We start from the raw sequence: 16706 nt of genomic DNA on the forward strand, positions 1-16706 counted from the left end.
ATGGTGGTCATGGCGGCGGCTCTCAGGAGGGCAGTGGTATTGGTTCACCCGTATCTGGACGACTGGCTCATCCAAGCGAAGATGAGAACCCTTTGTGAGACAGCGGTTATCAAAGTCTTGAGTCTTCTGGAATCTCTCGGCTCGGTTGTCAATCAGGCCAAGAGCAACCTCCTCCCGTCTCAAATGCTGGACTTCCTGGGAGCCAGGTTCGACACCCGTGTGGGGAGGGTGTTCCTCCAGCTGGACCGGATCGCCAAATTGACATATCAGGTCCATTGTCTCTTGTCTCTTCCACTCCCCAAGGTCTGGGACTACCTGCAGATCCTTTGTTCCATGGCATCCACCCTGGAATTGGTCCCATGGGCATTTGCTCATATGAGACCATTATAGAGAGCATTACTCTCCCATTGGGATCCAAAGTCGGAGGAATTTCAGGTCCCCTTACCTCTCACAGATTCAGCCAGGTCCAGTCTTGGCTGGTGGCTTGTACCGGAGCACCTGAATTGCAGTGTGGACCTTGAGGTTTCTAAGTGAGTCGTTGTGACTACAGATGCCAATCTTTACGGCTAGGCAGCAGCTAGGCAGCGGTCTGTCAGTCCCGATCAGTTCAGGACCAGTGGTCATCAGAGGAGCTGGTCCATCAATCGCCTGGAGACCAAGGCAGTTCACTTGGTGCTGCGGCACTTCCTACCACTGATGCACAACCGGGCGGGCAGACAGTATGATGATATGGCCTACATCAACAGTCAAAGCAGCACCAAGAGTCAGGCAGTGGCTGTCAAAGCGGAACAACTTATGGCCTGGGCGGAGTGGCATCTCACCCTTCTTGCGGCATCTCACATCGCCAGAACAGACAACATACAGGCAGATTTCCTGAGTCAGCCTTGGATTGATCCAGGAGAGTGGGAACTTTCCGACAAAGTGATGGACTTACTCTCTTGCAGATGGGGGCCTCCCCACCTGGACTTGATGGCAATTCAAAGAAATGCCAGAGCTCCGCATTTCTTCAGTTGCAGAAGGGAACGCGGGGCGGAGGGAGTCAACGTGTTGGTACTTCCATGGCCGACCAGGGTACTCCTCTATGCCTTCCCTCCCTGGCCTCTGATCGGCAAGATTCTTCGATGGATAGAGGTCCATCTGGGGAAGGTAATTCTAGTGGCCCTGGAGTGGCTCCGAAGGCCGTGGTTCGCGCACCTGTCAGTCTCGCAGTGGACGGTCCCCTGAGGCTCTGACATCTTCCAAATCTGCTTCATCAAGGCCCTATATTTTTCAACCAAGCAGATCGTTTTTGTCTAGCAGCATGGCTTTTGAAAGGTGTAATTGAGGAAGAAAGGTTATTTGTAGGATGTGATTACTACTCTCCTGCAAGCAAGGAAGACCTCTACCTCCCTGACTTACGTCAAGGTATGGAGAGTCTTCAAATCATGGTGTCGGGAGCAGGGCATTCTCCCCCGCCAGTCCTCAGTGGTGCACATTCTGGCATTCTTATAGAAAGGCTTAGCCAAAGGGTTGTCCTTTAATTCCCTTCGGGTCCAGATGGCCACCTTGGGTTGTCTCTTAGGCAAGGTACATGGTAGAACTCTGGTGTCCCATCCGGATGTGGTGCGTTTTCTCTGGGGGGCGAAGCACTTGAATCCTCCCGTCCGATCAGTTTGTCCGTCCTGGAGCCTTAATTTGGTGCGTAGGTTCTTGTGTGATGCTCCCTTTGAACCTATTAAATGGGCCACTTTAAAGGACCTCACATTTAAAGACTGTGTTTTTGGTGGTGATCTGCTCTGAGGATCTCTAAGATCGAAGCCCTTTCTTGTAGGGAGCCTTTTCTGCGGATTTCTGATTCTGCAGTTTTAGAATGGTTCCTTCCTTTTTGCCAAAGGTGGTCTCTGCCTTCCACTTAAGTCAGTCAGTGTAGCTCCCGGCTTTTTTGCATATCTCTCCAGATGTATCTCATGCGAGGGAATTGAAGCGCCTGGATGTTAGAAGGGTTCTGTTGCGCTATTTGAAGGTCACATTCTTTCCGGGTTTCCAATCATTTGTTCATCTTGTGGAGCGGACCTAAGAAGGGTCATAAAGCGTCTTAAGGCGACCATTGCGCGATGGTTGAAAGAAGCTATTTCGTCTGCGTACATTTGTCGAGGCCAACCTATTACCGATGGGTTGAAAACGCACTTGATACGATCTCAAGTGGCTTTGTGGGCTGAATGCCAGTTGGTCTTGCTTGCAAGAAATCTACAGAGCAGCAACCTGGAAGACTCTTCATACATTTGCTCAACACTACCGTTTGGACGTCCAAGCTCCGGATGTCATCAACATTGAGAGCAGTGTCATTCTAGTGGGACTCTCAACATCCCACCCTACATAGGGAAGCTTTGGTACATCCCAACTGACTGGACTGATCAGGATACATACAGGGAAAGGAAAATTGGTTCTTATCTGCTAATTTTCGTTCCTGTAGTACCACGGATCAGTCCAGATGCCCTCCCTTTATGGGGGTTTTCACTAAGTTCCTTTCTTGAGTCTGCTCTGTTATTCGTTGTTGCTGCAGAAGATTACAGAAGAAAGCTAGAAGTTTCTTCTTATTCTGAGTTTGGCATATTTTTTCCGCCAGTTTCTGTTAAAAGTTCTCTGTTTTGTCCTTGCTTTATCCATTATCATTCTCGTTTCTGCTTGGATAATCTTTATACTGAGGAGATGCAGTAAGCACACCAGGTTAAGAGGGGGTGCTCTTCAAGTTTTTCTCTGTCTCCATCTGCTGGAAGGGAGGCATAACACCGGCAGTCTGGATTGATCTGTGGTACTACATGAACGAAAATTAGCAGGTAAGAACCAATTTTCCTTTGCCTCTGTATGGAGCCATGGTATCATCGCATTTTGAGTATTGTGTGCAGTTCTGGTTGCCCCATTTCAAGAAAGGCAGAGAGGAGCTAGAAAAAGTGCAGAGAAGAATGCCAAAAATAAGGGGATGAAACATTTGTTATGATGAGAGGCTATGCAGGATAGAACTCTTCAGTTTAGAAAAGAGTCGGGACATGAGAGAAATTTACAAAATTATGAATGGGTAGAATGGATAAAAGATGGTTATTTACCCTTTCAGATAATACTAAAACAAGGGGACACTCCATGAAACTAACAACCAGCAGATTCAAAACAGAATGTAGAAACTTTTTCAGTAATGCCTGTCAAGCTGTGGAATCTTGCCAGAGGATATGAGCAACGTGACCAGCATAGTGGGGTTTGGAAGAAAAGTCCATAACACATTATTAGCCAGGTAGACTAAAGAAATCTATTGCTATCCCTGGGAATGAATAACAAGATTATGAGATTTGCCAGGTACTTGTGACCTGGTTTGGCCACTTGTCAGAGACAGGATGCTGAACTTGATGGACCTTGAACTGACATTTTTCAGCTTAAGAATTTCTCTTTCTCTATCTGTGTCTCTGTCTCTCCCTCTCAGGGCAGCGATGCAGACAAAAGTGAAGATAACTTAATAGTGGATGAGGTGAGAAGATTGTAGTCCTGGTAAATAAATACCTCTTAGCTCATTTCTTGTCAGAAATGTAAATTCCTTGTCCTGCCAGACCAGACCAGATGAATGGGTTATCCTTATTCACCAGCAGGTGGAGGCAGAGAGCACAAACCTTTAGTGATATCATGTTCCCCTTTATAGCTGGGTGCAGCAGGAAGGATTTTTTTGTTTGCTTTTTTTTGCTAAACTCCCAGGATGATGGTCTGGCAGGTCGATCTTCCTTGGACAGCCTAAACTGAGCTGAAAAAGAAGGTAGGGGGAACTACTTGGACTTAGGTCTTCATCATCAGGGTCCGGTGACAATGGAGTATTCAGCTCCATTTTATCTTCCGGCCTGGCTATTGAAAGGAAGAAAATGAGAAGGAATGGCTATTCGGAAGCAGTAATAGGAGCGATGCTAAAGGCAAGGTATTTACTTCACTGGCATACATCAGAGTGTGGAAGATCTTTGGGGTGTTGCGCCATAGCAAGGATCTGTCCCTCTTCACAGCCCAATTGACTTCAATCCAGGAATTTCTGCAAGTTGGTTTGGAGAAGGGTTTAGCACTAAGCTCTTTAAAGGTATAGGTGGCAATCCTCATGTCTACAGGAATAAGTTTGGGGGTGGTCACTTGTCTTCATACCCAGTTGTAGCATGTTTTTTTTTTTTGAGAGGTGGGGGGTTGGTGCAACATGTGTGGTGTCCAGTTCACCAGGTGATCCTGTCTTCGGATCTGAACTTAGTGCTGAGATCCTTAGCAATAGCTCCTTTTGAGTTACTGAGGGAAGTGTCTGTCAAGGATTTAACGTTGACAAAAGTATGCCTAGTGGCCATCTGTTCAGCCAGAATAATCTTGGAGCTCCAGGCACTGTTAGACTTTTTTCAGTGTTTTTGAAGGACTTGGACACCATTTGGCCAGCGCCTTTCTTTTTACTGAAAGTTGTCAGAGTTTCCTCTAAATCAGGTGATATCACTGCTAGCTTTCAGGAGAAGAGTGTGAGTCCTTACACTTTCTGGATGTGCATAGGGCACTGCTGAGGTACCTGAAAGTCACGAATGCTTTCCAGAGGTTAGATAAGCTGCTGTTCCTCTATGGAGGATGGTGACAGCGGAAGGCAGTCTCAAAAACATCCTTTCCTAGCGTGTAGCAGATGGACTCAGGACCAATAGGTATAGTGTACTCCTGATAGCAGTTGGAGACGGATCAGATTTCAATCTGACGTCAGCCCTAGTACATATAGCCCTGCAGGAAGTGCAGCTCTTCAGTATTTTCCATCTCCATAGCAGTTCAGGATTCTATGCACGCTAGCATAGCGTTAGAGTAATTTAGCAAAGAAAATCAAAACAAGAAGAAATCTTTCCTCTACAGACGAGCCCCGCTCTCCTGCGGGGACACTCATTGGGTCCCTCCCCCAGTTGAGAATTCCCGAGGTGATTTCCGCGAGCCCTCGGAGGTAAGCCTCGGTCCTGCGGCCGACCCTCAGTGGGGACCTAGCTCCAGACATCGGGTGAGGCTGAGAGGCAGCAGGTGCAACTTCAAGCGCGGAGGTGAAGGTATTTTCCCTCCCCCACCCCCGCAACCGGAGACCACCCGGAACAAGACTGGGAAGTGCCGAGACAAGGTAAGGTAGAAATCTATTTAAAAGTCTCCGGTCTTCGAAGCTCGAGGAGTCACACAGGTCGCCAGCTGGGACCAGTGCCACCGGGTTGATCTGCCCTAGCAGGGCTAGACCCCGGTCAGATCCGAGGGTCCTCCCACGTGGAGTCCCTCCGAGGTGGTCGCCATATTGTCCGTGTGGTCGCCGTTATCATTTTGAGCTGTTCGCCGCCCTGTCTGCCGCCCTGATCCGTGCGCACAGAGGCGAGCCGTGCGCACAACGTCGCACGCCCAAGTACCGTGCGCACAAGCGACACGCATAGCCATGCGCTTACGGTGCCGGGCACATAACTTCGTTCTGTGCGCACAACGCGCACATCTCCCTGAGCGCATACCAATCCTGCGCGCACAACTTACGGTGCCGGAGCGCATAACTAAGCCATTTTACGCGCACAAGCCATGGCACCACCGGAAAAGAAGCTCAAGGCTCAGGGCCTTTGCCCAGCATGCCACATTAGAACTGCACAGCATGAGGAGGCCACGGCCCTGTGTATATAGTGCGAGAAGGCCTTGGGGGATCCAGCCCATGGCCCTCCCCAGCCGGTGCCGGGTTCCAGCTTCTCGAACAGTACGCCAGACCTAGCGTCACACAGCGGGACCCTCCCTCGAACGGGGCTCCCCAGGGACGCAGTGCCTCTTAATTTAGAACCAGCATCTATCTCCTGGGTGGAATTCTTCAAAGGCCTACATACCTTTGTCCACATGCAACCGGGGCCTCCGATAATACGGCCACAACCTCCACCAGAGGACCTCAACATCCCGGGACCCTCTATGCCCAGGGAAGTGATTCCACCACCCAGAAGCCCCACCTTCAGGGACACGGACAACTCAGATGAGGAATCAGTACCCTTGGAGGAAGGGGAACTCCCTCTGGGGACATAGTCCCACCGAACCATGAGGTGCTTCTTCACCAAGGACAAGCTTCCAGACCTGGTCACACACAGCTTGAAAGAGCTTGCTATCCCGGGCGCAAGTGCCTTGGGGGAACCTAAGACGAACCCCCTACTAAGATGGGCTCCGTCAGACCTCCTGTCATCTCCCACTATTACAAGCCGTCCAGCAGCTAATTGACCTGGAATGGGATGCCCCGGAGACTGCATTCAAAGGCGGGCGTGCTCTGGCAGCCATGTACCCTCTGGACTCAGCTGCCAAAGATCTCCTGGCATGTCCGAAAGTGGATGCCATGGTCTGCGCAGTCTCGAAGCGCCCTACTATTCCAGTTGAGGGAGGAGCAGCACTCAAGGATGCTCAAGACAGACGTCTGGAATCCATCCTCAAACAGTCTTTTGACGACTCTGCTATGTCTCTACAGATCGCAGCCTGCTGTGCCGCGATCTGTAGAGACATAGACCAGGAACAACACTCCGGGGGAAGCCCTGAAACCAGCAGTATCATTCCTCACGGATGCCGCTTCTGATCTGGTGTGCACCGCAGCTAGAGGAGTGTCATCTGCCGTGGCAGCCAGAAGACAACTCTGGCTCCGAAGCTGGTCGGCTGACGCATCTTCCAAAACAAGACTCACAAGGATGCCCTTCAAGGGAATCCTCCTGTTCGGAAGCAAACTAGAGAAACTAGCCAACAAATGGGGCAAATCTCCACTGCCGCTGCTACCGGAGGACAGGAATAAGAGAAACAGGCGACCCTTCCCCCGAACTTCCAGGGGCAGAGGATCATAGCACTTTAACCCATACAGAAGCACATATCAAGCGGCTCGCCCCACAGGCAGGAGCCAGTCCTTTCGGAACAAGCACAACAAAAGGGGAGCCGGCTCGGGCCCAGGCCCCAGCCGCACCCCACAATGAAAATCAGCCAACCTGTCCAAAGGAAGAAGCCATAGGGGGCAGACTTGCCCTATTCTACCAAAGATGGGTCGAGATAACTCGGACAAGTGGGTCCTAGCCATCATTCGAGAGGGATATTACCTGGATTTCCACCACCTCCCTCCGGATAAGTTTGTGGAATGGGGGATTCCGGGATAGCAAGGGTCATGGCAGGGGGTGCCATGACCCTTCCAAGAGGATGGCAGTGGAAGCTACACTGACCAGATTGCTAGCCTTAGAGGATATAACACCGGTGCCCACACAACAAATAAATACTGGATATTATTCCATCTATTTTATCATTCCCAAGAAAGAAGGAACATTCAGGCCCATCCTGGACCTCGTCGGTCAACCGCCACCTGAAGATTCCTCGCTTCCGCATGGAAACCCTACGCTCGGTAATAAGGGAGATACAACCGGGAGAGTTCCTTACATCCATGGATCTGGCGGAAGCCTACCAACACATTCCGATCCATCAAGAGCATCTGTGTGTTCTACGATTCACGATCCTGGACCGTCACTACCAGTTCCGGGCACTAGCATTCGGGTTAGCCACAGCACCCCGGACGTTCACCAAATTCATGGTGGTAGTGGCAGCATCACTGAGGAAGGGCAAAATCCCCAGAGGAAAGTCACCAGGCGACCAACAAGAGTCAAAACCCTACTGGAGAGCCTCGGGTGGGTGGTCAACACAAACAAGATCTGTCTGCAGCCCTCTCAGTCTCTAGAATACTTGGGAGTCCGGTTCGACACCAAACAAGACAAAGTCATCCTGACACCAACAAGATCATCAAAATTGATGACCCTGATGCGAGCCCTATTGAGCGAGCTTCGTCCCACGGCATGGGACTACCTCCAAGTCCTCGGCCTCATGGCATCCACACTGGAAGTAGTGCCATGGGCAAGAGCTCACATGAGACCCCTACAGCGCTCACTACTGTCACGATGGAATCCACTGTCCCAGAACTACACCGTATGTCTTCAGCTCCCGGACAAAGTTCGGACCCAACTACAATGGTGGCTACAAGAAGACCATCTGAGCCAGGGAGTGAGACTATCCTCATCAACCTGGATCCTGCTCACCATGGACGCCAGCCTATGAGGATGGGGAGCACACTGCCAGGAGCTAACCGCCTAAGGGCAATGGAACAAAGAAGAGTTGGGATGGAACATCAATTGCCTAGAAACCCGGGCAGTCAGACTAGCCTGCCTACGGTTCGGTCACAGACTCCGAGACAAATCAGTCAGAGTAATGTTGGACAACGCCACAACAGTGGCCTACATCAACCGTCAGGGAGGAACCAGAAGCCAACAGGTGTCTCTGGAAATAGACCCCCCTAATGTCATGGGCGGAAGCGAACCTTCAAGAGATCTCAGCTGTCCACATCGCAGGGAAAGACAACATCGCTGCGGATTACCTCAGCAGAGAAAGTCTAGACCCAGGAGAATGGAGGCTGTCGAACACAGCATTACAGTTGATAGTAAACCGTTGGGGAACACCAACCATGGACCTCCTGGCAAACCGGTCCAACGCCCAAGTGCCCAGCTTCTTCAGCCGCAGGTGGGAACCTCAGTCCCAGGGAATCGATGCCCTGGTACAGACCTGGCCACAGGAAACTCTATTATACGCCTTCCCACCGTGGCCCCTAATGGGGGCAATCCATCCACAAGATAGAACACCACAAGGGAGAAGTACTTCTAGTGGCCCCGGACTGGCCAAGAAGACCATGGTACACAGACATGTGAAGGCTGCTGACAGGGAGCCCCCTCCCACTGCCGCCACACAGGGACCTGCTCCAACAAGGGCCGATCCTCCACAAGGATCCAGCTCGATTCTCTCTTACGGCCTGGCCATTGAGAGGACTCTCCTAAGGAAGAGCGGATACTCGGGGGCAGTAATTGACACCCTGCTCTGAGCACGCAAGTTCTCCACATCCCTAACATACATAAGGATTTCGAGGGTATTCGAAGCCTGGTTTGAGGACCACGACATCATTCCACGCTCAGTCAAAATTCCTGCGATTTTGGAATTCCTGCAGAACAGACTACAGAAGGGATTGTCTCTCAACTCCATCAAGGTACAGGTGGCCTCATTGTCTTGCTATGGAACCAAGAGTGAGAGCGGCAGCCTAGCCCCTCACCCGGATATCTCCTGCTTTTTGAAAGGAGTCAAGCAGATCCGACCACCCCTAAAGTGGCCAGTGCCTCTTTGGAACATCAACCTGGTCCTAGATTTCTTAGCAGGAGTCTCCTTCAGACCTCTTCGCGACCTGTCTCTCTGACTATTAACATTGAAGATAGCCTTCCTGGTGACAGTCTGTTCGGCCCATCATATCTCCGAGCTACAAGCACTGTCCTGCCGGGAGCCGTTCCTCAGACTCACCCTGGGAACCATCCAGTTACGCACGGTCCTGTCCTTCCTCCCCAAAGTGGTTTTTCACTTTCATCTCAACTAAACCATCTCGCTACCATCGCCAGATGAGCTTAAGAATTCTGAAGAGTCTCGCAGTCTATGCCACCTCCACGTCGGCAGACTCCTAGTCCGATACCTGGAAAGGTCGGAATCCATACGAAAGACATACCATCTATTCGTCCTTCACAGCGGGAAGAAGCAAGGGGAAGCGGCTTTGCGAGCAACCGTAGCCCTCTGGATCAAAGAAGTCATCAAGGCGGCCTACGTAGAAGCAGGCAAGCCACCACCTTTACAAGTCAAGGCCCATTCCACTAGAACCCAGGCTATGTCCTGGGCAGAAACCAAGATGCTGTCACTCTCCGAGATCTGCCAGGCGGCGACATGGTCCTCCATCCACACCTTCTCCAGGTTTTACCGCCTGGATGTTCAGGCTTGAGAGGACACAGCATTTGCAAGGGCAGTATTAAGTGGGCCACGGGCAGCTTCCCACCTGGTTCGGGAGTAGCTTTTATACATCCCATTGATCCTGAGTTCATCTGCTACATGCTAGGAAATGGAGAAATTACTTACCTGATAATTTTGTTTGTCTTAGTGTAGACAGATGGACTCAGCATCCCACCCACGGCCGCCGTTATTCATGGAATTCTCGGGTGACATCCCAGAGAGCGAGTGATTCATGGGTAAGCCATGCGTTCCTTCAACTAGGTCACCCATCCTACCGGGTGTCGACGTTTCTCGGTTGAGGGCACTGGCGGTCTCCAGCTATAACTAATTCAACCAGTTCAAATTAACCAAGTTATTCAAATTATTCAGTCATGCATATATCCACAATTGCTTTTCGAGGAGAATACTGAAGAGCTGCACTTCCTGCAGGGGTATATGTACTAGGGCTGACGTCAGAAATCTGATCTGTCTCCAAATGCTATCAGGAATACACTATACCCTTTGGTCCTGAGACAATCTGTCTACACTATGGAAAACAAAATTATCAGGTAAGTAATTTCTTCATTTGCAGGGTGGATTAAGGAGGCATTCGCCTCAGCTTATATCGGTAAAGGCAGAAGGGTCCTAGAGGGGTTGAGAGGTCACTCCATGAGGGAAAAGGGTACAGGCTTCGTCATTGGTACAGCAAAGACTAGTTCCCTGTTCGTACCCGGATCAGCCCAGACTCCTGGGTTTTGCCTCCCCTCCAGCAGATGGAGACTGAGAAGTTTTTGAATAACACTGCCCTAAACCTCAAGGTGCCACCTACAGTCCATCAGTATTTCTCTGTCTCCAGCAGAGGGTGGAGGTGCAAAATCCTACAGTCTGTGACAGTTAAAAAAAAAAAATAAATCAGAAGATAATAGGAAGTTTCCTGAGCCTCCCAGGGGGTTGGCAGATCCTGGTCGGACCATCCCCCCTGGTATTTGAGGTGTTGAGCTGAGGGTTGGGGACCCTGCTTGCCTGCCCTTCTGACTGTTATTGGGGTGATACTGGGGAACCTGGTTCACTCAACCTGAAGGGAACAGGACCCGGTGTCACTTTTGGAGTCAGGTTTGAAAAAAAAAAAAATAAACGGAAAAGCTTCTTTGCCCTGCAGGTAAAATCAACTGTCTAGGGCTGATTCTCCGTTCCCTCCAATGCTGTTTTTCTGCCGCCAATAGCTTTGCCAGTCCCCCGGGGTAGTTCTAGCTGGCTTCTGATGCCGTGTGTGCGACTTTCGCGTGATGGTCTTTGCTCTGGGTGCCTCGCCGGTAGGGAGGGCACCTCGCCGGTAGGGAGGGCACCTTGGGAGCCTCCGGGGGTGGCAATTCGCGAACATGCTGGGAGCCTGGGAGGCTCAGTTGGGCACGGCAGCGAACATGCTGGGAGCCTGGGAGGCTCAGTTGGGCACGGCAGCCTTCTCTATTTTCGTTCCAGAGGCCATTTTGTTTGCGTTTTGGGCTGCTGCGCAAAAGGTGGAGGGGGAGGGGAATTCTCCTCCCTTATACCCGCAGCAAGGTGCCTCCAGGGGAGGGGGGAGAGGATTCCCTGAGGATTTAGTGCTTTTGGAGGAGGGCCTTGGGGAGGATTTGGACTCCTCCTCCTCGTTTTCCTCCAAATTTGTTTTTCTATTTCACAAGGCTTTCAAAGCCAGGATAGGAGGCATTTGTTAGAACTTCTCTTTCCAAGTCAGTTCAGAAGCCTACCAAGGAGGGAGTCCCGGCCCCCAAGAGACACAGGCTTCTGGAGGGCGAGGGGGTCGCGAAGGCTAAGCACCCCCTGAGGACCACACCATCTCAACCAGCATGGGACTCCTCCTCTGAGGTTTCGAAGCCGGATGACCTGAGGGGCAAAGCACCGCAGGGGGCAGACCCTGATCTGGGCGAACAGGATCACAATTTGCAGGACCATGATCCACAGTTAGCGGGGTCACTGGTTGAAGGGGATGACCTAAGGTGGTCCACTTGTTCCATAAGGACGAGCTGGGTCCGCTTATTCCCACAGTTCTGGAGGAATTGGGCATTGAGACCCCTCAGGAGGACTCTTGGATGGGAGCTGCAGTTCCGGTCACGGTGGGTCTCCATGGTCCGACCTAGTCCTTCCCCTTTCATCTCTCCATCACTGACCTATTGTTTTGGGAGTGAGACATTCCAGACTTAGGTTTAAAGGTCAGTAGGGCAATGGATAAGCTGTACCCACTGCCAGAAGAAGTGCTGGACCTCCTCAGGGTTCCCAAAGTGGATGTGGTGGTATTGGCTGTCACCAAGAAGACCACCATCCTGGTGATGGGTGCTACGGTCCTAAAGGATCTCCAAGATCGGAAGCTGGAAGTGCAGCTTAAGAAGATATTTGAAGTATCAGTGCTTGGGGTGCAGGTTGCTATGTGTAGCAGTTTCACCCTGAGAGCAAGTCTTTGCTGGGTGCAGCAATTACAGATGGGCATGTCTCTCAGGAGGAAGCTATACAGATTGGGCGGCTGGAGGTTGCGGTGGCTTACAGTGCGGACAAGCTCTATGATCTGCTACAAACTTCAACTAGGTCTATGGTTTCGGCTGTCTCTGCCTGCAGACTCCTCTGGCTGAGGAACTGGTCGGCGGATGTTTCCTCTAAGGCTCACCTGGGTTCTTTGCCGTTCAAGGGCAAGCTGCTCTTTGGGAAGGACTTAGAAGACATGATCCAGTCCCTCTGAGAGAACAAAGTCCATAAGCTGCCGGAAGATAGGCCCAAGGCGAGGGGCTCCTTCCTCCCTCGCTCACGTTTCTGTGGGAATCTTAGGTTTTGGGCTTCTAGATTGTCCGGCTCCTCTAGACAACTCGGGCAGGCAGTAGTTCTGGAACCAGTCCTTTCAGGGCCGGCGCCTTGGCAGAAACTGTGCCTCCCAAAGTATAGGAGGCGTTAAGTCCTCACAGTGAGGCAAGGCCAGTTCACTCCTCTGTTCCGGTATTGTCAGTTCTGGAGGAGCGACGGAAAGGCCGCTATTCCATTTACTTTGTAGTGCCCAAGAAGGAAGGCACGTTGCAGCCCATCCTAGATTTGAAAAAGTTCAACAGGTCTCTCCTCTGTTCCGAATGGAAACCCTGCGGTTGGTAATTGCATCAGTACACAAAGGGGAATTCCTAGCTTCGCTGGATCTGACGGAGGTGTACTTGCAGATCAGGATCTGGCCCGACCACTAGAAGCACCTGTGGTTCACAATCCTGGGTGATCATTTTCAGTTTTGCATTCTGCCCTTCGGGCTCGCCACAGCACCCAGGATTTTCACCAAGGTATTGGTTGTCGTGGCAGCAGGGCTCCAGAAGAGGAGGGTCTTTTGGTTCATCCTTACCTGGACGACTGGCTGATTCAAGCAAAGTCAGAGGTCCTCTGTCAAACTGCAGTGTAGCAGATTCTTCAACTCTTGAGGTCACTAGGTTTGATGGTCAATCTGGCCAAAAGCCATCTGGTTCCCTCCCAGTTCTTGGGGGCCCTAATCGACACAAGTTCAGGCAAGGTTTTTCTCACCGAGGAGCGGATCATCAAGCTGCGGGGAAAGTTCGTGCCTTGTTGGTTAAACGTCTACCCAGGGTCTGGGATTACTTTCAGGTCCTCAGCTCGATTGCTTCCACTTTGGAGCTGGTCCCATGGGCGTTTGCTCATTTGAGACCTCTTCGGTCACCGTTGCTTTCCCATTGAAATCCGGTGTCCAAACAATTTCAGCTTCTGCTTCCTCTTACAGAATCTGCATGCTCCAGCCTTGATTGGTGGCTTCTCCCAGATAACTTACACTGGGGTGCGGACTTGGAGATTCCCTCTTGGACAGTGGTCCCCACCAATGCCAGTCTCTCCGGCTGGGGAGCGGTTTGTCAGGGAAGAGCGGTGCAAGGCCAATGGTCAGTGAAGGAATCCTTGTGGTCCATCAATCATTTGGACACCAGAGCCGTTCGATTGGCGCTGCAGGGGAAATCTGTCAGAATCCTATCTGACAATGCAACAGAAGTAACCTATATCAATCACCAAGGGGGGACCAAGAATAGGCCGGTGGCAATCGGGGGCCCAGGAGTTGATCAGCTGGGCGGAGCGGCACCTAGTCAGGATTTCAGCCTCTCACATTGCCGGGGTAGACCACGTGCAAGCCAGTTTCCTCAGTCGTCACCAGCTCAATCCTGGGGAGTGGGAGCTCTCCAACGACACCTTCCGACTCATATGTGACAGGTGGACCAGGTTGAGTGTGGACTTGATGGCGACTTTTCGAAATGCTAAAGCCCCGTGGTTCTTCAGTTGGTGTCGGGAGCCAGGAGTGGAGGGGGCGGATGCCCTAGTTCTCTCCTGGCCAAGGAATGTTCTGCTGTACATGTTCCCGCCTTGGCCTTTGGTCAGCAAAGTGCTACGGCGTATAGAGGCTCATCCAGGAGAGGCAATCCTGGTAGCGCTGGAATGGCCAAGGCATCCGTGGTTTGTGGATCTAGTCAATCTAGTGGTGAACGGCTACCTGAGGTTTCGTCTGCTGCCAAATCTCCTACGTCAGAGGCCTGTTTGTTTGAAAGAGGCAGATCGCTTTTGTCTAGCTGCATGACTTTTGAGAGGTAACGGCTAAAGAGTAAAGGTTATTTGGATGTGGTGGTTGCTACTCTTGCAGTCTAGGAAAACTTCTACCTCCCTGGCCTATGTCAGGGTGTGAGGAGTCTTTGAGTCTTGGTGCTTGGAGTGCAAGGTGGAGCCTACTCTGTCCTTGGTGGGAGATATTTTCGCCGCCTTACAAGCCAGCTTGGCTAAAGGTTTATCTTGTAGCTCTGAGGGTCTAGGTAACGGCGCTGGGTTGTTTCTGTGGTAAGGTATGAGGTGTGGCCTTGGCTGCACATCCGGGCATGATGCGTTTTCTCCGGGGGGGGGGCAAAGCATTTGCTTCCTCTAGTCCGGAATCCTTGTCCTTCGTGGAGCTTGAACTTGGTTCTCAAAACTCTGTGTGTGGCACCTTTTGAGCCTTTGAAACGGGCGACATTAAAAGATCTTACTTTAAGTGTTTTTTTCTCATGGCTATTTCTTCAGTATGGCGAGTGTTGGAGCTTCAGGCTTTGTCCTGCAGGGGAGCCCTTCTGAAGGATTACGGATACGGGAGTCTCTTTGAGGACAGTTCCCTCCTTTCTCCCAAAGGTGGTATCCTCCTTTCATTTGAATCAGTCGGTGGAACTCCCTTCCTTCCCAGATTTGGACCGCTCTGATCCCAAGTCTAAGGGCGTGCGCAGGTTCTGTTATGTTACTTGGAAGTTACAAATAGCTTCTGCTTGTCGGATCATCTTTCCGTGCTGTGGAGTGGCCCCAGAAGGGGAGCATAAGGCGACTAGGGCCATTATCGTGCACTGTTTGAAAGAGCCTGTTGGATCTGTGTACATGTTTCAAGGCTGTCCGGTACCGGTTGGCCTTCAGGTGCACTCTTCCCGGTCGCAGGCGGCTTTGTGGGCTGAGTGTCAGCAAGTTTCGCCGCAGAAGATTTGTAGAGTGGCTACTTGGAAGTCTTTGCACACCTTTGCCAGGCATTATCAGTTGGATGTCCAGGCCCCATGTTCTGGGGGTTTTGGAGAAGGTGTGCTCCGAGCTGGACTCTCAAGGTCCCTCCCCATTTAGGGAAGCTTTGGTACATCCTGGGAGACTGGACTGATCTGGGTACGTACAGGGACAGGAAAATTGGTTCTTACCTGCTAATTTTCGTTCCTGTAGTACCACAGATCAATTGAGCGTCCCACTTATTTCAGAGTTGGGGAAACGGAGAGTATACTCATTCATTACTTATTGGTTTTTCTCTGCAGATTTTGTTCTGAAGGTTACAACCAGTTCTGCTCCCAATTGGTGTTCAAGTGTGGGCAGGGTTCTCCCTCTGCTCTTGAGGGGGTAAAATTAATAGTTTGAAGCTTTTATTCATTATGCTTGGGTACAGTGTAATACTGATGGACTGTAGGTGGCACCTCGAGGTATAGGGCAGTGTCAGTCAAAAACTTCTCTGCTCCATCTGCTGGAGGGGAGGCAAAACCCAGGATTCTAGACTGATCCGTGGTACTACAGGAACAAAAATTAGCAGGTAAAAAACCAATTTTCCTTTTCCACATGGCATATGTAAGGCAAGCATTACAAAGCTAGACGTTCAAGCCAAGGAGGACTCTGTATTTGTTAAAAAAATAACTGGAGGCCATGGTAGCCTTGCCCCACCCAGGTTAGGTACTGCTTGGGCATATTCCATTTGTCTGGACTGATCTGGCCAGGGCAATAAGGAAGGTGAAATTTTAAATGTACTTGTTAATTTCCTTTCCTTGAGTCCTGGCAGACCTATCCAGAACCCATCCAAGGGACCATAGCACTTTTTTCTTGTTCTTGTGCAGAAATGTTTAGAAAACCCTAGTATCAGCATATAGGGGAGGAGAGAGGAAAGTCTCCAGAGAAGGAAGAACATTTGGATGAGTGTGGGGGGAGGGAAATGAAAAATGTAGGCTTAGATAAGTTTGAACAAGAAACTGACAGACTTTCCTGTTTCTATTTATATTAGGGGAACATGAGGTTAGAAAAAGCTTATTGCTCTCTGCCTCCACCTGCTGGTGAGCAAGGATCACTAGTTTGTCTGGACTGGTCTGTCAAGACTCAAGGAAAGGAAATTAACAAATATGCTTAAATTTCATCATCTCTGTTATGGCATCCATCCCTCAGAAGACATCTCATATAATATGATAGTGTCACATGGTAAAATGTATATAAAGTGGCCTCCCATTACAATGGGTTTCCTGTGGGTTTGAGTTTTCTCAAGCCTGAATGTGCCACACGTGGAGGAACTGTGCAGCAGCCCAGTGCTGCGAGCAGGTTTTGGAGGGGTACTTCTTTGTGAG

General features: G+C 50.7%; 1 protein-coding gene across 2 annotated transcripts in view; it reads left to right on the forward strand.

Moving 5' to 3' along the window:
* Nucleotides 1-16706, forward strand: part of LOC115097685 (transducin-like enhancer protein 1) — an 82758-nt gene that overhangs the window by 26192 nt on the left and 39860 nt on the right. For both annotated transcript variants that reach the window (XM_029613632.1, XM_029613633.1), the window contains one exon: nt 3452-3496. In XM_029613632.1, the coding sequence (XP_029469492.1) occupies nt 3452-3496 (45 nt within the window). The remainder of the gene's footprint in view (nt 1-3451; nt 3497-16706) is intronic.

This window comes from Rhinatrema bivittatum, chromosome 8, assembly GCF_901001135.1.
Source record: "Rhinatrema bivittatum chromosome 8, aRhiBiv1.1, whole genome shotgun sequence".
Classification (NCBI taxonomy): Eukaryota; Metazoa; Chordata; class Amphibia; order Gymnophiona; family Rhinatrematidae; genus Rhinatrema; species Rhinatrema bivittatum.